This window comes from Carcharodon carcharias, chromosome 13, assembly GCF_017639515.1.
Source record: "Carcharodon carcharias isolate sCarCar2 chromosome 13, sCarCar2.pri, whole genome shotgun sequence".
NCBI classification, from domain to species: domain Eukaryota; kingdom Metazoa; phylum Chordata; class Chondrichthyes; order Lamniformes; family Lamnidae; genus Carcharodon; species Carcharodon carcharias.
This window is the reverse complement of record NC_054479.1, coordinates 139089724-139111903: the sequence shown is the minus strand read 5'-3', so window position 1 is coordinate 139111903 and position 22180 is coordinate 139089724. Positions and strand designations below refer to the sequence as shown.

The following is a 22180-nucleotide window of genomic DNA, read 5'->3' as shown; positions in this document are numbered from 1 at the left end:
TTTATATGTTCTTGGATGCATATATAATTGGGACATTTAAGTGAGAAAATTTGTGGATGCTGCACCAATTTTGCAGATGTAGAATGTATGCCTAAATGTCTAATATGGCAGGTGCATGTTTGCACATATTCTTCATGTATGTGTGTCACCCACCATATTAGTAGAGAGTCCAACATAGTGATCCAGGCTCCATGCCTAAAGCATGAGTTCGGCCCCCAATTTGTGCATCCAAAGGGCCTACATGCTTGTTTGACGCCACTTCCTGAGGCTGTATGGGCTGTCTTGGACACAGCTGGCACTGGGCCTCCTGCTTTCAGCCTATCTATGTTTACACATGGCCAAAAGGAGGTAGCCATGGAAATAGTGGACGCATCGGTTGTCAACTTTCAAAATTCTGTAGATCACCAGACTGATTCCAGGGAAAGCAGGATTGTCGTATGAGGAGAGATTAGGTCGACTAGGCCTGTATTCACTGGAGTTTAGAAGAATGAGAGGGGATCTCATTGAAATGTATAAAATTCTGACAGGGCTGGATGGACTGGATGCAGGGATATTGTTTCCTCTGGCTGTGGGGGGCGCGGTTCTAGAACAAGGGGTCACAGTCTCAGGATACGGGGTAGACTATTTAGGACTGAGATAAGGAGAATCTTCTGCATTCACAGGGTGGTGAACCTGTGGAATTCTCTACCACAGAAGGCTGTGGAGGCCAAGTCACTGAATATAATTAAGAAGGAAACAGATAGATTTCTAGACTCTAAAGGAGTCAAGGAGTATGGGGAGAGACAGGAGCATGGCGTTGAGATAGAGGATCAACCATGAGTGGATCAGGCTCGTAGGGATGAATGACCTACCCCTGGTCCTATTTTCTATGTTTCAATTTTCTAACATCAAAGTTAGCACTGGAGGCTGCTGGTTAAAAACGGCCTTACTTTTTATTCCCCCCTTGCAGGACTTACCAGGGAGGCAGCCTTCCCAATTTTGCCTTTTTGGAATGGGAAAGCTGCGTCTGGACAAATTAACAACCACAGCTTGCCAATCTGCTGCTGAGACCTGAGGCCCAATTACAGGTGAGCCTTAGATCTCTGTTGACAGGTCTACTCTGAGATAAATTTCCATCTTGGATACTTATCTGGGAAGTAAACGCTTCAAAGGAGAATGAGGATAAGAAACTGGGATCAGACGAGTTTGAGCTGCTATGGTTAACAGAATATAGGAACTTGGGCTTGGGTGCAGGAGGAGGCCATTTGGCACTTCAAGCCGGCTCGATCATTCGATAAGATCATGGCTGATCTGATTGTGGTATTAACTCTACTTTCTTGTCTGCCCCCCATAACCCTTGACTCCCTTGTCAAATCCAAATACTAACGACCCTTTAAGAGAAAAGAATTCTTCTATGGCTATGGGACAAGTGCTGGTAAATGGGATTAAGTAGGTAGGTCAGGTGTTTCTCACGTGTCAGTGCAGACTCGATGGGCCGAAGGGCCTCTTCTGCACTGTGTGATTCTGTGGTTCAACTCCACCTTAAAAGGGAGACATGAATTGACGGGAAGTCCACAACTAAAATTAAGTTCTAGGCATCCTCTCACGCAAACCACCAAATGAACAACAGGTATCCTGTGTGTGTAAATAACTCTCAGGAATCTTGTGCGAGATTATAGGAACACCTGAAATTGGGACTTGGATCTCAGCAGCAGATTGCCAAGCTGTGGTTGTTAATTTTTTGGCTGGATGTAAAATTACTCTGGGGATGTTTTCTGATATAAAAAGGGAAATGACTCATGAACACAGTGCACTGATATATCCCAGAGTGTAGGAAGTGGTTGACTTTCAATGCATGTATCATAACTCAGGAGTGGGCCACTAAATGGAGGTGCCAAATTGAAAAGAGTCTGCCTCCTCACAGGGAGGGAAGTTATCCAGTTTTCCAGGCTCCCTGCATGGTTTGTGGACAGTTCTTAGCCTACACAGAAGAGTTGGAAATCGATCAGCTCTGAGAGAGGCCACATTTTTCTCTGAACAATCATTGCAAATTTTACTATAGTTCATTAGTTTTGATTTGCAATTGGCATCAAACAGGTTTAATAAAGACTCCATAACAAGCCCTAGGTGCTGCAAACAGTCTCCATCAATTTTCCACTTTACATTAAGCTCCTGCCTGGGGACTCACCCTATTGGTGGAATGTACCTGAGGGCTGTGTGCAGGTCCAAAGCCAATTCATTTATTAATGTAGTTGTGGTATGGACAGGATGTCGTTAAATTGGGAAACCATAATGTGACAACCTATGTGCTGGGAAAAGACCATATTTACTTTTATGCAAAAATGCTTTAAGACCAAAGTAGGCTGGGAAATATTCTGAAAGGTGCTAAGTGATTTCCTGACTGTAGCATCATTAGGTTCTAAGAAATGCCCACGAGACCTGAGATTGCTATGGGAATGAACAGCTAAGAAGCAAGACCTAAAAAGAAAGATAATTGCAGTAGGGTTGGGTCAGCCTGTGTTTTCTGTTTGGCAATTCAGAACACACTGAGAATTTGTAAAATGAGGAAACAAGCAACTTTCTTTCCAAATGGAACAGTTTTCTGTTTGGCAGTTTCAGAACAGAACCTGGTGTTGAAGCAGGTCTCTCAGAATAGAGCAGAGACTGTGTTACTGTGTGTGTTATGAAGTTGGAAAGGACAGAACACTGAAGACAAGAAGGGTAAGGGACTCTGAATTAGACATGACCCATTGCTGCTCTTTCAATGTTGCCAGAGCACACGGAGAGTTTATGGGGAACAGAGAACATAAGATCAGAAGGCCATAAGATGTAGGAGCAGAAGTAGGCCATTTGACCAATAAAGTCTGCTCCGCCATTCAATGAGATCATGGCTGATCTGATAATCCTCAACTCCACTTTCTTGCCTTTTCCCCATAACCTTTGATTCTCTTACTGATTAAAAGTCTGTCTACCTCAGCCTTGAATATTCTAAATGACCCAGCCTCTACAGCCGTCTGCGGTAATGAATTCCATAGATTGACTACCCCCTGAGAGAAGAAATTCCTCTTTATCTCTGTTTTAAATGGGTGACACCTTACTCTTGAGATTATGCCCTCTGGTCCTAAACTCTCCCACCAGGGGAAACAACCTCTCAGCATCGACCTTGTCAAGCTCCCTAAGAATCTTATATGTTTCAATAAGGTTGCCTCTCATTCTTCTACACTCCAATGAGTACAAGCCCAACCGACTCAACCTCTCCACAAAAGAAAATCCCTCCGCATACCTGGGATCAACCTAGTGAACCTTCTCTGGGCTGCCTCCGATGCCAGTGTGTCTTTCTTTAGATAAGGGAACCAAAACTGTTCACAGTATTCTCGGTGTGGTCTAACTAGTGCCTTGTATAGTTTCAGCAAGACTTCCCTATTTTTATACTCCATTCCCATTGAAATAAAGGCCAACATTCCATTTGCCTTCCCTATTACTTGCTGATCTTGTATGCTAAATTTTTGGGATTCACGCACGAGGACTCCCAAATCCCTCTGTGCTGCAGCTTTCTTCAGTCTTTCTCCATTTAAATAATATTCAGCTCCTTTATCCTTCCTGCCAAAGTGCATAACCTCACACTTTCTCACATTATATTCCATCTGCCATGTTTTTTCCCACTCACTTAATCTGTCTATATCCCTCTGTAGACTCTTTGTGTCATCCTCACCATGCGCCTTCCCACCTATTTTTGTGTCATCCGCAAACTTGGCGATAGTACATTCACTTCCCTCATCCAAGTCATTAATATATAAATCATTGTGGCCCCAGCACTGGTCCCTGTGGCTCTCCATTAGTTACAGGTTGCCATCCTGAGAAAGCAGAGCAGAGAGTCTCTGGGGATTCTGTGCCATCAAGGCTGTTGTGGCCTGAGTGAGAGAGGGTTCATGGATGTGCGCCTAACTGGGGACTTTAGATGAAATACGGCTGCTGGTGAATGCTACTCAAGGGCAAAAATGCTTGGATGAGAATTGAGAAATCCTGTAAAGCGGAGTTTGTGTGGGAAGTAATACAAGTGCTTGTATTGTAAGCCTTTATTAGGGTAGTTTAAAGCTAATTCACCTAACTTTCAGTGAATTATCTCAACACAGCTGGAAAGAACCATCTTAAGTTCAGCTCGTGACCTGGAGGACATCTTAGAATGGACTTTTGGATTTCTGTGGGTCGGCAAAACTGTACACTTAATATTTAACATATTTAGTTGTGGAATCAATGTAGAGATATGTGTACCTATAGCGGTGATAACATATTGGCCCATAAATTCCTTGGGGTGTCAGTCAGCGTCGGGTTGCCGCTGTGAGTTGATTTACCTACACCAAATTTCTTTCTTGCCTGTCTCGCCTAAGCTTCTGACTCAGGCAGGCAAGATCCAGGCAGCACATCTGTCTCCGAGGTCCAGTGACGCAGCCCAGCACCATCGAATTGAAGGAGGACACACCCCCTTTTTTATGACACTAGTTGTCGTTAGGCAGGTAAGTTTAAAGGTCCAATTGAAATTGACAGGCCAAGGAGAAGGTAAGTGGATAGGGGGGTTGGGTGGGGGGGGGGGTGGCGGGAGGAGGGCAGGGGTGTTCGGATGGTCAGGTGGGACGGGGCGAGTGTTTTAGACAGCGGGAGTGGGTGGTGGGGTCAGGCATTTGGTGGGGCGGGGGGCTGGGGGATTGAACATCAGGAGGTGGTTTGGGGGATCGAACGTTCAGGCTGGTGGGGGGGTGGGGGGGGGTTGGAATTTCGGGAGGTGATGGGGGTCGGACGTGCGGTGGGTGGGGGACTGAGGCGTCAGACCTCGTGGGGATGGGAGCATGGTCAGGTCTCAGGGGTGGGGGGGTCTGGTTGGGTCAGGGGGTAAGATTTGGGCCCCCCTGCGGTGGGCAAGGATGGCCGGGTGATGAGTCCTGTGAGGGTGGGGGAATCCCATGGTGGGGTCGGGGGGGCGAGGAATATCATGGGGGGACGGTGGTGGTTAGTCAGGGGTGTTGGGGGAATCCAGTTGGCCTGGCTCGTTACAATTGTTACCCAGAAGTTTAGAACAGGTTTTAATTCTTCTAACTTTTTCTGGGTAACTATTGGTGTAACCCTGTCAGAACCACCCAAAGTTTGCATTTTAAATCACATTATTGGATGGTTCCCAGTGCAGGGCCATTGCCCAGAGGAAATGTGCACTTCTGGGCAATTGCTGTGCAAACCCTTACCTGTGGAATTCCAAGAGGGATTCCCCAGCACATCTGTTGGGTGCGACCCCAATCCGATGCTGGGGAGCTCGGAAGTTACGGCCCATTAATTCGCATTCCAGACGAAACGGATTAATTGAAAGCAATGTGCCTTGGCAACAAGAGCTGAGCTGACACTAAGCATTCACACTTTTATAAGTATTATTTTATCTTTTTAATTTCTACTCTCAAGATAGAATAGTTCCTTAAAAACCTTTCTACTCTTAATAGATTAATCTCACATTATATCCACTGTAACAAGCTAACAAGGTCAAAAAGCTATTTTGGTGCTAACACTCAGAAAAGAAGTCATTGTGTGTTCTGTACTTTACAGTCACTCACATGTATTAATTAAGGGTTATTACATAATTTGGAACCAGCCAGAAACAGATGATTGACCAAACAGTCTATCTCAATTAAGTTGTAATTGAAAAAATAGTAATTATTGTACTATTCTACTAAATTAAGTAAACTTTAAATCCAGCCTTAACATACTACTTGATTAATGATTATTTAGACATTTGGTAGTACAGAATTTGAGTATTGCTGAAAAAAGAGACATGTCGAAGCTTTTCATCTTGCACTCATCAGGACACTTCACAAGAATACTAATATTAGGGGAAAACAATTTATACTGCATGAGAAGAGAGTGCTGATTGGTTGGCAAGAGGGCTCTGATTGGTGGAGGCGTTGCCATGGAGAATGCACCAATGATGGTGAATGACAGCCAACTGCCAGGCCTTGTTTGAAATTTAAAAAAAGCAACTTGACCCTGATTGGTCAAGGCCTTTCCTTGAGAAATGACTCAGCAAGTAGCTGTTACTTATTTTGTTTAGCTGAAACAGTGTATATACATGTTTTTTTCTGTCTGCAAAGAACAGGGCCCTGTCTATTAATATATGTAGCTTCCAGTACACACAAATACACCACATTGTGAGCCTGACTGACAATCTTAAATTGGTTGTCAGTGTAATTTTACCTAATTGTCAGCATAGCAACACGAGTGGTATTTGTAACAACACGAGTGGTATTTGTAACAACACGAGTGGTATTCACCACTAACCGGATGCTGCCGTCAAGCCAAAAGGACATTCTGCCTATCACACAAATGAGTAATGTGGTATAGGAATTTCAATGCCAGTGTGATGCTAGGTATGTAGGCTGTATGTCCCAAAGACTGGCGGATCATATCAAACAGCATGTCCCAGCCACTGTTCACAATGGGCAGGATACAGACTGTATCCAACCAGCCCATGCTTGCAAAATAGATTCACAGAGTCATAGAGGTCTACAGTACAGAAAAAGGCCTTCGGCTCATCGACTCTCTGCCAATCAAACAAGCACCTAACTATCCTAATCCCATTTTCCAGCACTAAGCCCATTGCCTTGTATGCCATGGCATCGCAAATGCATTTGCAAATACTTCTTAAATGTTATGAGGGTTTCAGTCTCTACCACCCTTTCAGTCAGTGAGTTCCAGATTCCCAACACCCTCTGGGTGAAAAAATTCTTCCTCACATCCCCTCTAAACCTCCTGCCCCTTACCTTAAATCTATGCCCCCTGGTTATTGATCCCTCCACCAAGAGGAAAAGTTCCTTCCTATCTATTCTATCTATGCCCCTCATCATTTTATACACCACAATCATGTCCCCCATCAATCTTCTCTGCTCCAGGGAAAATAACGCCAGTCTATCCAATCTCTCCTCATAACTAAATCTCTCCAGCCCAGGCAACATCCAGGTAAATCTCCTCTGCACTCTCTCTAGTGCAATCACATCCTTCCTATAATGCGGATTCCAGAACTGCACGCAATACTCTAGCTGTGGCCTAACCAGCATTTTATACAGTTCCAGCATAAACTCCCTGTCCCCTCTCTTGTAGGACCTTCTATGTATTGGCTTAGAAAGCTCTCCTGGATGCATTTTAAGAATTCTGCTCCCTGTAAACCTATCACACTATGACTAACCCAGTTAATGTTGGGGAAGTTGAAATCCCACACTATTACTACCCTATTATTTTTACACTTCTCTGAAATATGCCTATATATCTGCTCTTCTATTTCTCTTTGACTATTTGGGGGCCTACAGTACACTCCTAGCAATGTGATTGCTCCCTTTTTTGTTTTTAGGTTCTACACATATGGCTTCACTTGAGGAGCCTTCTAAGATGTCATCCCTCCTTACTGCTGTAATTGATTCCTTGATCAATATTGCGATACGCCCTCCTCTTTTACCTCCTTCCCTGTCTCACCTGAAGACGCTATATCCTGGAATATTGAGCTGCCAATCCTGCTCCTCTCTCAACCGTATCTCTGTGACAGCAATGACATCATACTTACATGTGTTAATTTGTGCCCTCAACTCATCTGCCTTATTCTTCAGATTCCTTGCATTAAAATAAATACCATTCAGCCGTGCCAAACTCCCTTGTGCCTTATCTGGCCTATAATTTCTATGTCTCCCAGACTCACGCTCTCACTTCTAATCTTGGCTGTGCATCTCCCCCTGCTGAACCTCCTCTCAGGATCCCACACCCTTGCCAAGTTAGTTTAAACCCTCCCCAACAGCATCAGCAAACCTCCCCGCAAGGATGTTGGTCCCATTCCTGTTCAGGTGCAAACCATTTGCCTTGTACAGGTCCCACCGCCCCCGGGAATGGTCCCAATGTCCCAGAAATCCTCCCTCCTGCACCATCTCTCCAGCCACGCATTCATCTGAACTAACCTCCTATTTCCATACTCACTAGCGCGTGGCACCAGAAGTAATCCAGACCTTTGAGGTCCTGTTTTTTAATCTGCTTCCTAGCTCCCTAAATTCTGGTTGCAGGACCTCATCCTTCTTTCTACCTATGTTGTTGGTACCAGTAAGTACCAGGATCTCTGTCTGTTTTCCCTCCCCCTTTAGAATGCCCTGCAGCTGTCCTTGGAACTGAACTCGAAACGCAAGGCAGGATCTTCCGGTCAGCGAGCGCGGGATGCGGTCCATTCGCCGATGTGTAAAATGACGTGAGATGATGTCAGGTAGAACTCCGCGTCGCTTCCATTTTCAGGTCGGCGGGGTCACAGCCGGTCAGCTGCATGCCCTCCGACCTGTCAATGGCCTATTGAGGCCATTGAGAAAGTCATTAACATCGTTAATGGACCTGCCCATCCAACCTTAAGGTGGGATGAGGTTTCACGAGGGTTTTTAAATATTTAATAAAGGTTTGAGTTAAAGTGATGGACATGTCCCAACTCATGTGACAGTGTCCATTTTTCCCACAGTGTTCAACATTAGACGTGATTCTACGGTTGGACAATACTTGCTAAATAATCCTCAGTGTGCTAAAAATTACGCTACAACCAATTTGAGATTGTCAGTCGGGCTCTCTGTGTCCTGATGAGTGCAAGATGAAAAGCTTTGACATGTCTCCTTTTTCAGCAATAGTCAAATTCTGTACTACCAAACGTCTAAATAATAATTAATCATGTAGTTATGTTAAGGCTGGATTTAAAGCTTATAGTACTAAAATGCTGCCATAAGATTCTGCTGTGGATGAGCAACAAATCAGATATTTTGTGCTAAACTCTGCAAAAAACCTTGGACAAAATGGACAATAGACAATCGTGCAAATTCAGATAAAAAAAAAAGAACTGCAAAAGAAACATTGTCCCTTTGAAAGGACAATGTGCGTAGGTTGTCAAACTCCAATTAAAACAAACCAATAATTAAATTAACCAATTGTGAAATTGCACAGACATGGTCTGAGATGAGGTACTGAAAATTTAGCAGATGAAGATAAAGGCTTTGAACGACATCTTTGTTAGCTAGTCACGCATTAGGTGCTCCCAAGGCTGAATTTGAAAGAATTGCTTTCAACGAAGGGACTGGAGGACAAGCCTAATCTCCAACCACCTGATCACTCATTTGAAGCTGTAAAGTCTGTTTTGTGTACTTTTACCTTTGTAAAATAAACGTTCTCTTTTAATTTGCTATTTGAGAGTCCGTCTTGTCTTACTGTTATGTCTTGTCCGAAACAAAAACAGTTATTGGATTTTATTGGGTCATTTTGAAGTCAAATAATTGCATAATTAACTAAGATAAATTAAAACGCTTTCTGTATTAAAAAAACCTAGGGCAGAATTTTGCCCTTGGTGGGGGTAGTCAGCAGGGGCGGGCAGGGGCAATCGGGAAGCCCACTGCTGCCTGGGATTGGCACAGGACTGCGATTTCACACTGACGGGCCAGTTAAGGTCCACCCAGCGTGAAACACGAGCGGCAGGGCTGAGCGCTGCTTGTGCGGGTGTGGGGGGTGGGAGGAGGGTTGGGGGGGTGGTTGGTTGGCGGGGAGGAGGGCGAGCGGACTGAGCGCGAGCATCGCACTTGTGTGCGTGAGTGAGCGCTTCAGAATCTCCCTGAAGCACGGAGCTGCCTCAGGGAGACGGAGAGATGTGGAAAACAAATAATTAAAAAAATTAAAATGTGACGAAACGTGAGCAGGGACGCGTTATGAATGAAAAATTAAAAGTTTTCATTTTATTTTTATTTATTTTTGGAAACCTCATCCCGCCCGTGGATGTGGTTTCCAAAAAAAAATGCAAAGGCCGCCTGGCCTTTTAGCCTGCCCGCCCACTATTAGATTGGCCGGACAGTGAAAATTTTAATTTAATTGATTACTTAATAGTATTAACAGGCCTTTTAATTGTTGGCGGGCGCACTGCTGACTCCAGTGTGCGCCCATCGACTGAACTATCGCGCGACTGTGCATTGACGTCAGCACTCTCAGCACTTCATGCTCGAGCAGACCGGAAGCGTGCTCGCTCGCCAAGTGAAAATTTCTGCCCCTAGGCTCTGTGAGGCATCACTTTGTTGTCTCAACTACTTGAAGTGACATTCACCTGTTTATTTGAAATATCCTTCACCTGTTAATTAATGTTTGAATTATGCTGCTTTTAGATATTTTGTTGCAGTAAGAGCTTTAAAAAGTGAAGTCAGGTCCTGCCTTTTTCTTTCTTTTGGGGTCATGGGGATGCCTTTCTTTCTAAAAAGCTATTGTAACAATAATAAATAATAAAAAGGGGAACCAGGAAGTGAGCACATGATCCTTCAGTGAATCAAAATGGAATTTCAAGGCCAATGGGGGAAGACCATTTCAGAGCTGAAAGCCATCCTGAGTTTTCAGAAATTTGGCCTAATAATGAAAACCACAATCATAACATTTAGAATGAAATTAATAAACAATGAAATCTCATTGTTGCTTCAGGACATGATCTTAAATGTCACAGCTGCCCTCAAAAAACTATCATGAGTTAAATGATCAATCACTTACCGTTTTGTTCAAGAAAATACTTCACATTCATTAGCATTCGCCCTTGAGGCTTTAAATCCAGCTGTTTATGGAAAAGAAATGGAAAGGAGAACAGAAGAAAAACAAGATGATTAAAGGACTAAAATATTAGGAGATTTTCACATATTTCTGCAGATTTTAGAATTTCAGAGGGATGTGTGTGGGAGGAAGGGTAGAGAGAACAAAGATGCTTTCTTAGCTATGAAAGCACCTAAATATCCTTTCACTGTCTTCCCTGCAAACAGATATTCTGGTCTGAAAGCAAAGGAATAGTTGTCTTTTAATGATTTAAAGGAGCCAGTTTATCTAAGGCTGTCACCTGTATGTAGGCTTAGAAATAGACATGTGCAATTTGTGGAACAGTGATGTCATACCATTAAAAACCTCCAAAGCAAGTAAAAGCTTGAAAAGCGGAAATGCCAACGTGTGCACTACATTAGAATACATTCGGCTGCAGCAGCTAATGAGAATACACATAATGAACTTATGTAACAAACAGGACATTCTGTGTGTTTTTTTTCCCAGTGTAAACTTCCAGATACTAATTTCAGGAATCAGTAATTTAACAAGGAGGAAGTACCAGGAGCAGTAACGCGCCACCCCCTCCCCCACAGGCCCCCACCCCCTCCACACACACGCACACGACTTTAGGGCCGTCGTTAAATATTTAGCCTTGGCTTCTTCTCTCTATACTTTTCTCCAGGGTTTCGATCTGCCTGTAAGCTAGGGGGTGTCAATGAATTCCAGCACAGGCATAGTGGCTGAATGGCCTTGTCCTGCACTGAATATGAATGAGTCCTGCAAATTTCAGTGCCAACCTCGACCTACCCGATGTTTAACAATTGGCAGGGGCTTTTATCAGTTTGCATTTCCCAGTTCCTTTTTTAACATTTACCTTTATCTCCTGTTTCTCCTCACACACCGAGCATCGTGTAAACTGCAATCTGTGGCATGGGATTCTCCATGACCTGAGCCAGTGCACTGTGATCAGGCTGCATGCAATGGACTTCGGTCCGTTTTTTCTTTTGTACCCTGCATCTTGAGATTGATTTTCCATTCCAGTATTACTGCTCTGTCTGGCCAGAATCAAACTGACTCATTTCTAGCAGTACCAGACTGCACCAACTGACAAGCAGATCTAGGATTGAAAATTCACATCAAGCTGCTCAACAGCAACCGTGCCACCTAAACACCCCAGCTATGGCCTACTCTGACTGAAAACCATTATTTTGGCCCCAATCAAACACCCCCTTCCCCTCTAGCTGGCAGACTTGGCTGTTAGTTAGTCCTAAGACTCTGACTGAATGTTGAATGGCTTTCCTGAATGGGTGTTCGGAATTACTCCCGGATTTCACAGGGGTCCTGCCGAATTTAAGGGCAACAACACAGCCTGATTTTAATTTTTCACAGCGGTTTCCCGGCGGCAGTCATGGTGATTGATGGGTGGGGATGCAGGCACCCAGTGCAGTGGAGATGAGTCGGCACAGTGAAGCAGGGGAAGGGAGTGCGACATTGAGGCCCTGATTGAGGAGGGGAGGTAGTAGGGCAGGGCAATAGATTAAGTTATAACAGATCTGAATTCTTGATTTAAATGAACATTTTTAGGACTCTAGTTTAATTCCATGTATAAATGTTTAGCTTCTTTATCCATATCTCTTGCTCTTTTCCTCCTGTATGCTTGTTATCCTACATTGGCTCCCAATCTGGCAATGCTTTGACTTAAATTTAAAATTCCCATCCTTGTTTTCAAATCCCTCCATGACTTCACCCTGCCCTATCTCTGCAATCTCCACAAGTCTTGCAAGCATCCCAGATATCTCCATCCCTCTGATGTATTAAGCATTGGATGAGAACTTTCTAGATTGTAATTCCTACTCTTCCATGTCTGCTCCTCCGCCCCTTCCCAAACATGAACAGAATGGCTTTAGATTTAAGCTTCCAGGCTCCCAGTCATTTCTTACTGGACTCACAGAATCGCAAAAAGTGTTTTAATGCACTTAATTTGATTGGATCCAGTTAGATTGGTTTCAATATTCTCCATATGCCTGGGTGAGTGCAGTCTCAACAACACTCAAGAAGCTCAACAACTTAAACATTCGCTTCCTCCACTGGTGACACACAGTGGCTGCAGTGTATGCCATCTACACGATGCACTGCAGCAACTCACCAAACCTCCTTCAACAGCACCTTCCAAACCACCCAGAAGGGCAAGGGCAGCAAGTGCATGTGAACGCTACCAGCTGCAAGTTCCCCTCCAAGCCACATGCCATCCTGACTTGGAACTATATTTCCATTTATCCTTTAACCTGGGTCAAAATCTGGAACTCCCTCCCTAACAGCACTGTGGTGCACATACACCGATGAACTGTAGCGGTTCAAGAAGACGGTTCACCACCACCTTGTCAAGGGAAATTGGGGATGGGCAACAAATGCTGGTCTGTCCAGCGATGCTCACATCCCATGAACAAATAAAAAATAAAGATGGTTGCTAAATTTGCTGATGACACAAAGATACCTAGGAAAGTAGGTTGTGAAGAGGACATAAGGAGGTTACAAAGTGACGTAGATAGGTTAAGTGAGTGGGCAAAGATCAGGCAAATGGAGTATAATGTGGGCAAATGTGAGATTGTCCATTTTGGCAGGAAGAATAAAAAATGTAACATATTATCTAAATGGTGAGATTGCAGAGCTCTGAGGTTCAGAGGGATCTGGGTGTCCTAGTGCATGAATCACAAAAGGTTAGTATGCAGGTACAGCAGGTAATTAGGAAAGCTAATAGCATGTTATCATTTACGGTGAGGGGAATCGATTACAAAAGAAGGGAGGTTATGCTTCAGTTGTACGGGGCTCTGGTGAGACCACATCTGGAGTATTATGTACAATATTGGTCTCCTTATTTAAGGAAAGATGTAAATACGTTAGAAGAAGTTCTTTGCTAGACTAATACCAGGAATGGGTGGGTTGTGTTATGAGGAAAGGTTGGACGGGCTGGGCTTGTATCCACTGGAGTTTAGAAGAATAAGAGGTGGATTGATTGAAACCTTTAAGATCCTGAGGGGTCTTGACAGGGTGGATGTGGAGAGAATGTTTCCTCTTGCGAGGCAGTCCGGAACTAAGGGTCACGGCTTAAAAATAATGGGTCGCTCATTCAAGACAGGGATGAGGAGAAATTGTTTCTCTCAGAAGGTTGAATCTTTGGAACTCTGTTCCTCAAAAAGTGGTGGAAGCAGAGTCCTTGAATATTTTTAAGGCAGAGGTAGATAGATTCTTGATTAACAAGGGGGTAGGCAGGAATGTGGGGTTGAGGCTACATTCAGATCAGCCATGATCTTATTGAATAGCGGAGCAGGTTCGAAGGGCTCAGTGGGCCTAGTCCTGCTCTTAATTTGTATGGTTCGTATGTATGTACTCACTGGTCAATTTGACCAACCCTTCCAGGATGCCATCCCTATATCCCCACGCTTTCCCTTTACAAATTTTAACATTCACCTGAACAGGCAGCAAGGATCTCAGTTTAAAGACTCATCTGAAGGTCATGTCCACTGCCAATAGAGTAAACATTAACTGCTGACAAATGAAGCATTAAAATGTTACCCAGATGTCTGCTTTCCCTTGATTGCGTTTACATTTCTCTGCCAGAGAATTCAGCTCCACCGTGGTTTCGGAGATCAACTCAACAGTTTTGTCCTTGATGAGGATGTGCATGACTCGGCCCTTGTTGATGTGTGCATCAAAGGTGCTGTTCCAAGGAGGATACATGGTGGGCTTCTTTTGCATGAAGATCTGCCCTTTCTCTGTTGAGATATTCATACATATTAGAGTGAGAGAGGCACCAGACAAACAGGGAGTCAATAAGACCAAGCGATTCTCAAGTACACGTAGAGTAATGGTTACTTGTTTGTAACTAACTTTCATTTTATAATAACATCAACTTATATTTATATAGAGCCTTTAATGTAATAAAATGTTCCAAGGTGCTTCACAGGAGCATTAGAAAACAAAATATGGCACTGAGCCTCAAAAGGACATATCTGTCCAATTGTAGCCAGAGAATCATTTCATAAGGATACCTTCCCCCTTTTTTCCTATTGTGTTACACCCTCCTTCTGCAACTATGAAGACCTAGTCCCTAACTACCACTAATATTCTCTCAGGAACCACCTCAGACATGCAGCCCCTCGATGAGGCACGTCCCCATTTGCCAGTGTTTCAATTAGAAATTGGTGACCTGTCCGTATGTGTACCCTTTGGGCTGGGTTTTTTGTTTATTGGCGGGGTGAGAGAGGTGGACTGGAAAGTGAGCAGAAAACTCAGCAAATCAAACGTTAGACAGCCAATTGGGGGGGCGATGGTGGCATAGTGAAATTGTCACTCGCCTGGTCTTCCAGGGACCACAGGGTAATGTTCTGGGGACCTGGGTTCAAATCCTACCACCACCACCAGCAGTGATATTTAAATTCAATAAAAATGCAGAATTATAAGACTGTTAATGACCACAAAGCTATTGCCAATTGTTGTAAGAACCCATCTAGTTCAGTGATGTTCTTTAGGGAAGGAAATCCACCTTCCTTACCTGATCTGGCCTACATGTATCTCCAAACCCACAGCAATGTGGCTGACTCTTAAAAATGCCCTCTGAACAAGGGCAATTAGGGATGGGCAATAAATGTTGGCCTAACCAGTGATGCCCACATCCCATGAACAAATAAAAAAAGGTTACCCACCGCCCGGTGGGAAGGGGTGGGGTGCTCTGCCCCCAACCCGGAGTCTAGATTGGAGCGTCATGGGGCACAGGGGTAATGCTGTGAACTGGAAGTCCATCAGAGCTTCAAATTTAAAGCCCCCCCCCCCCACCGCCAGCTCTCTCTGTATTTCTTATTGGAGACTCCAAAAAGTTAAGAAATGATGTCAAAAATCAAATGGCTGCTGCCATCTTCACCAGCAGAACCTGCTGTGACCCGTGGCCATGGTCTTGCTGGCAGGTCTTATCTACCACCTTGTGCCACCTCGTCAAACCGAAAAGAACTGCCAAACCTTTTCCTGTCTAACGTCCGAAAAATGTAGTCGGCGACAAAAAATTGCAGACCACTGGCTCTTTTTGTCTGTATGTGACATTCCCCGTGCAGCGGGGGTGGGGAGGAGGAGGTGCAGGGGAGAGGCCTTCCCAGTTTGTGGCCGTAAAATCCAGCCCTTTGCTCGGACGGTATGAAGCCTCTCACTCCATTTCTTTTTGCCTTCCAAGTTACAGCCTACATACCTTCCTCAACGCAGAGGGTGGGTTATCAGCTCGTTCCAGTTCCAGCAACAAGGCTGTTCTTCATTTGACAAGGAGGGATCATTCTATGGCAGCCTGGTGAAGTTTGACCCCAGCCACCAGCAACATCCCTCCTTGCCCCCACCCACCTCAATGTTCCCTTGTCTTTAGGGGAAAGGGCTAAAACCCCCCCAGGCAACTTCAGAAAATAGTCTTGTTAGGTTCTAGAAAACTACAGAGTACTGGTGGGGGAATTAAATCCCTAATCTCTTAATGTGGCACCAAATATTCATCCTCTAATGCTCCTGTGTTTCCTCACAGATCAATACTACAAGGTATTAATGTACAACCTGAAGTTACTATGGAGTGGGATAGCAATGCATGATTGTTTAATCCATTCCCTATTTATTTTAGTTTAGCCAGTAATCAATTAACTCCACTGCTAAATAAGAGAGAGGAATTGCACACAAATGTGATAAGTGTTTATATGTTGACTTCCCAGTGTTATTAGTAACAGTGCAATTAGTAACATCCATAGTATTCTTAAAGCACCCTAGTATTTTGTAATCATGCAGAACGTTAGACCATCTATCAGCCCCATCCAATTATCTCCCTGATAGGGAAGTTCAACATACGGCCACCATTTGCCTCTAAGATCACTTGATATTGTTGTTTCTCCAAGAGAATTACTTCAAAATTTTATTGAACTTTTCTTCTCTGTTTGCCTAGTTTTTGTGCTGCCAGAGTGGAAGTCAGCTGTGAGTACTGATAACATGCCGATATTCACAAAGTAAGGATTAATAGCTCTGGCACCATTACTGCAGCTTTACCAAGAAATAATCTGCAGTCGATTACTGGGAAATGTATATCTAGTACGCTCTCTATTCCAGCTCATTCTAATCACATGAGCAAAGGAAGAAGCCCCTTAGACCAGAAGCCGAGTTTGTACAACAATTCAGGCAGGCGACAGCTATACAAACCACTTCCGTATCCTCAGCCCATATGGATTTGTCGCCATCGATCTGATCACACATCTATAAGTCAATTCAGAAATGCCGGTGACCTGCAGCTACGCCTTTAGAAAATGCAAATTGCAGGAAAAGGCAGGAGTGCCATTTTTAACACCAAACAGAACGTCACAAGTATTTCTGTTCAGTCGCAGCCAAAGCAGGAACTGCTCAGAAAATTGTGGAAGTCGTATTTGCTGACTTGTACAAGTGTCACATTTTATAAAAACAAAGGCTGAAGTTTGATCGTGGGCAGTACGGTTAATTAAACTCAGCTGGGTTATTGATGGGTCCCAATGATTGACCCCAAGATGTGTGTGTGTGTGTGTGTGTGTGTGTGTGTGTGTGTGTCATTGAGGAAGGACAATACAGTGCTCGATTGTGATGCCCCTTATAGTTGGCAAGTCTGCTGATGGTCACTAGCTCTCACTTGAAGAATAGCCGCTTGGGTGATGGACCAGAGCACAGGCAGTGCCCACAGAATTTGGCCTTGCATGGGCCATCACTTTGAGGGAGGAAAGGAGATAACCTGGAGAGGAGAAAAATGAAGCTATTTGTTTTTTTAAAAAGATCGCAGCTGGAGTATTTGCCCAATTGGGCAGCGATAGGGAGAGAAAGCATGGGCCCCTAATTTCCCCTGCACCCACCCTGCCCACACCTTTAACCCTCCCACCCACATCTTTAACCCTCTCACCCACATCTTTAACCCTCTCACCCACATCTTTAACACTCCTCCTCACACATTTAACCCTCCCCCTCACACATTTAACCCCCCCCGCCCACACCTTTAACCCCCCACACCCACACACTTAACCCCCTGCCCACACTTTTAACCCTCCCACCCACACCTTTAACCCTCCCCCTCACACCTTTAACCCTCCCACCCACACCTTTAACCCCCACACCCACACTTTTAACCCTCCCCCTCATACCTTTAACCCTCCCCCTCACACCTTTAGCCCTCCCCCTCACACCTTTAACCCTCCCCCTCACACCTTTAACCCTCCCCCTCACACCTTTAACCCTCCCCCTCACACCTTTAACCCTCCCACCCACACTTTTAACCCTCCCCTCACACCTTTAGCCCTCCCCCTCACACCTTTAACCCTCCCCCTCACACCTTTAACCCTCCCCCTCACACCTTTAACCCTCCCACCCACACTTTTAACCCTCCCCTCACACCTTTAGCCCTCCCCCTCACACCTTTAACCCTCCCCCTCACACCTTTAACCCTCCCCCTCACACCTTTAACCCTCCCACCCACACCTTTAACCCTCCCCCTCACACCTTTAACCCTCCCCCTCACACCTTTAACCCTCCCCCTCACACCTTTAACCCTCCCACCCACACCTTTAACCCTCCCACCCACACCTTTAACCCTCCCCCTCACACCTTTAACCCTCCCCCTCACACCTTTAACCCTCCCACCCACACCTTTAACCCTCCCCCTCACACCTTTAACCCTCCCACCCACACCTTTAACCCTCCCCCTCACACCTTTAACCCTCCCCCTCACACCTTTAACCCTCCTACCCACGCCTTTAACCCTCCCCCTCACACCTTTAACCCTCCCCCTCACACCTTTAACCCTCCCCCTCACATCCTTTAGGTGCCCAGAATTGGGAACACTAGTCACAGTGGGGTCAAACTGTTTTATATAGGTTTAGTAAAACTTCTTGGCTTTTGTACTCTATCCCTCCATTTAGAAAGCCAATTGAAAGCTTAGGTTTCAGTATGATACACTTTACAACCACGGCTTTGTCAGGCAATTACACACATCTTGGTCATTCACATTATGCAACTCAGCTCTGCTTCTTTAAAGCAGGCTGGTTGGGTTGAGAAGTGCAGCAGTGCTATGTGTCCTATCTGGGCAGCTATAGTCATGTCACCCCCACTTGAGGGAGGCTCTGTAAGCTGCCGTCTTACAATTGGTTCAATAATGGCCTACAATGGGAAAGCACTGCAATCATTGAACACCAGACACAGGGCAGAATTGCCCCAGATTTGCACTAAGTGCAGTAGCGGTAGGGGAAAGTGACGTTATATCCACTGGCTGCACTGGCTGCTTCTCACACTGTATCATCCCAAACGCGCCGCTTTCATTCGCCCATCATGCCACCAGCTCACCGCTTCATCATGATTGGGCGCCACATTTAAAGTGCAGCTGCGCACACACCTCTCAGAGCCCCGAGCCCACGACTGCTGCACAGAGGACAGGAAGACAGACGAGAGGCAAAAAGACTGCAGCCCCCCTGGTTTAGCGACATGTCCCTCAGGTGCCTTTTGGACGCTGTGGATGCCCACTGTGATGTCCTCCACCTCCGTTCTGGCCGCAGGATGGGCAGCATCACCAATCCAGCTTGGGAGGCAGTGCCAGCGGCGGTCAGCGCCAATGCCCTGCAAACAAGGACAGCCACCCAGTGCCGCTACAGGATGAATGGTCTCATCTGTTCCACCAGGGTAACTCACTCTTCTCATCACTCTCAACTCTCACACTCACAAACCCATCACACATCCACAGGGATCTCACACCTCAAGGGACAACACCACTAACTCACACACACACCCTCACATCTCCATCAGGCTCATATCCTCTCGAGCTCGCTTCCTCATCCTGTCCACGTCTCCGCTCTCCACACAAACAGTCCACACAGTGCCATGTGTCCTGCTCACACTCTCTCCTTCTGTTTTCATGCAGGAGAAGCTGGCTCACATCAGCAGGGAGAGGTCCCAGACCGGGTGGTGGGGGGGGGGTCGGTGGAGTGGTTGCATGAGGCCCCTCGCTCACTTTGAAGAGTGTGCCATCATGCTGGCTGGTGAGGATGTGGACCGTGTCTGCGTTAACGGTGAGGTCGGCGGCAAACACGCTCGTGAGGATCCTGCGCCACATCATCCCTCCCTCAACACTCTCGCTCCTACTTTTGATTCTGCAACTATGCACTAATTATTTCTACTCTGGTTCACAGGGAGCTCTGCCAAGCGACCGACACCCTCAGCCAGCCAGTCCCTCAGCTCCATCCACATCCTCACCTCCAGCCAAGAGGACACCTCCTCCATTGAAGAGCTGGAAATAAGCAGCCTGGAAGACCCGTCACAGCGCTTACCCACACCCTGCACCAGCGCAGAGACACACACCTCAGGGGGACCTAGATCTAGAGCAGGCTCAGGTTCACAATCTGGTAGTCACCACGAGGACATGTGTCTGCAGCAGGAGGAGGCAGGTTCAGCCAAGATCCCTGGCACTGGGAGGGCTTCTGGGGAAGAGGCCTCTGTGAGGTCTGAGTTAGGTGACGAGCCTGTGGATTTGGCCTTCCAACTCATCCTGGAGTCAGCAGAAGGCAGGGGAACATCACACAGAGCTGTTGGAAGCCCTCAACAGAGTGGCTTACAAGTCAGAGGAGTCCGCCTGCTCTTTGATGAAGTGGTGCCCACATGCGCACGTATGGAGGTCTCCATGGAGAGGATGGCGGATGTCACGGAGACCCTGGTCCAGTAGAACGTGGAGATGTGTGCCGACCTGCACTCCGATGCGGGAGCCATGGGTGAGTTCCTGCAGTGGGGTCATGCGAAAGGGAAACGGGGCACCTCAACATCCCTCCAGATGCTCCTTTCCCCCCAAAGAGTCAGGCCGGTGCCCTTGGGCACCCGAAGGGAGGAGGAGCGGCAGCCGGACACCCCTGGATCATCCACTCAGGAATCTCAGAAGCTGTCCGCTCCCTCTGAGTCCCCTTTGCCTGTGAGCTGCTCGACCTCGTCCTCTGTCACCGCAGAGGGAGCAGCCGGCCAACGAGTGATTCTGGAGGGAGAGGTGTCTATGTGTGGCAGGGCCTTTCAGAGCCTCATGAACACACTCTCCCACGCACACGGGTCCTTCTGGTCTCACACTCACCTCACTGTCCTGAGTATTTTCAATGCTGCCTGCTGGGGTTCACTTTCAGTTGTCCATCTGAGCTGACCTGCATCTCCGCCCACCCACTGATCACACTCCCATGCAGCACCTGATCTTGCCCACCACAACTCTCATTTCACTTTTGATTTAGACGGCTTGGTGGTGATTCAGTTTTTCATTCACTCCCCTGTCGTTTCCCCTCCCCCATTTACCCACTTCCTTTCCCCCACCACTGTTGACACCCCCCCACCCCCCATTGGCATCACCTTCCATCTCCCCTCCGTGACCTACCAGCCACAGCTCTTTTCCCTCGGGGATGTCCAGGTGAATGTGCACGTTTTCTTCCTTCCTGAAAATCCCCCCATCCACACTGACCTCCTCGACCTCCTCCTTCCCGCCCTCAGGGTCTGTGTCCGCCTCCAAGTCCCCACCAACCACCCTCGCCGTCCATTCTACTGCTACCGTCAAACCCTCGACCTCCCACCCTACTGCCTCATTGTGCGCTCGGTCATTCTCACCCTTCCTCCATACTGCGTCCACCCTCGCTTCACACCCTAGGAGACAGTCATGGACTCATCAGAGCCCTCCCTGGCATGTTCACCTGGACATCCCCCCCGCCGGACCCCTTCCCCCCTTGGAATCCCTTCTCCCACCCCGGACTCCCCCCACCTTTGCCCTCTCCACCCCCCCGGACTTCCCCTCAGTGTTCCTCCCCTCCTGACTCTTTCAGACACTCTTACTTCTTCCCATACCCTTACTTCCACCCCTTTCCACACTCCTTCCTCCCCCCCAGACTCCCTCCCTTCCCCGCACTCCTTCTTCCTTCCCCTGGACACCCTCCCCTTTCCACACTCCTTCCCCCACTCCAAACTCCTTTCCTTACACCTTCCACCCCCTTTCACCTATCTCCCCAGTTGCTGTCTTCTCCCCCATTACCCCTCCTCCCCACCGTACTCCCTCCTCCCCACAACCTCCCCCTGACACCTTCGTTCCCCCTTCCCAACCTCACCCCCTGACACCTTTGTTTCCCCCTCCAAACATCACGCCCTCTTACAGCTTCATTCCCAACCTCATCCTCCCCAAAACCTCTTCCTCTCCTAGTCAATCCCTGGACCTTCCTCTCCCATCCCCGGCACATCTTCCTCTCCCACGTGCATCTGGACCTTCCTCTCCACCCCCTCAACCATCATCCGTCGTGAGCAGACCCTCAACTTTCCAACTTCCATGAGCTGCTTCAGAGTCATGTCCATGGGAATCCACCCAGCAGGCCATGGGCATTCCTCCAGTGCACCTTTGCTGTTGGGCTCCAGCACCTTTTACTGCTCGGATGTCCGCGAGGCCTGGGCGGACGATCCAACAGGTGAGGGTGGGGTAGGGGAATGATTCCGGTGGGCTGGCCCTATATGGATATGCAGATGTATTACAATGAGGTTTCCTGGCGGGAAACGTGGCCGGCCATTGGTGGGCTGGGCA

The 22180-nt window shown here is 46.8% G+C and overlaps 1 protein-coding gene across 1 annotated transcript in view; it reads right to left on the bottom strand.

Moving 5' to 3' along the window:
• prkcq (protein kinase C, theta) overlaps positions 1-22180 on the bottom strand; it is a 118660-nt gene that overhangs the window by 74427 nt on the left and 22053 nt on the right. The window contains exons 2-3 of the mRNA XM_041203272.1: positions 14152-14351; positions 10540-10600 (exon numbers count right to left, since the gene is read on the bottom strand). Coding sequence (XP_041059206.1) covers positions 10540-10600; positions 14152-14351 — 261 coding nt within the window. The remainder of the gene's footprint in view (positions 1-10539; positions 10601-14151; positions 14352-22180) is intronic.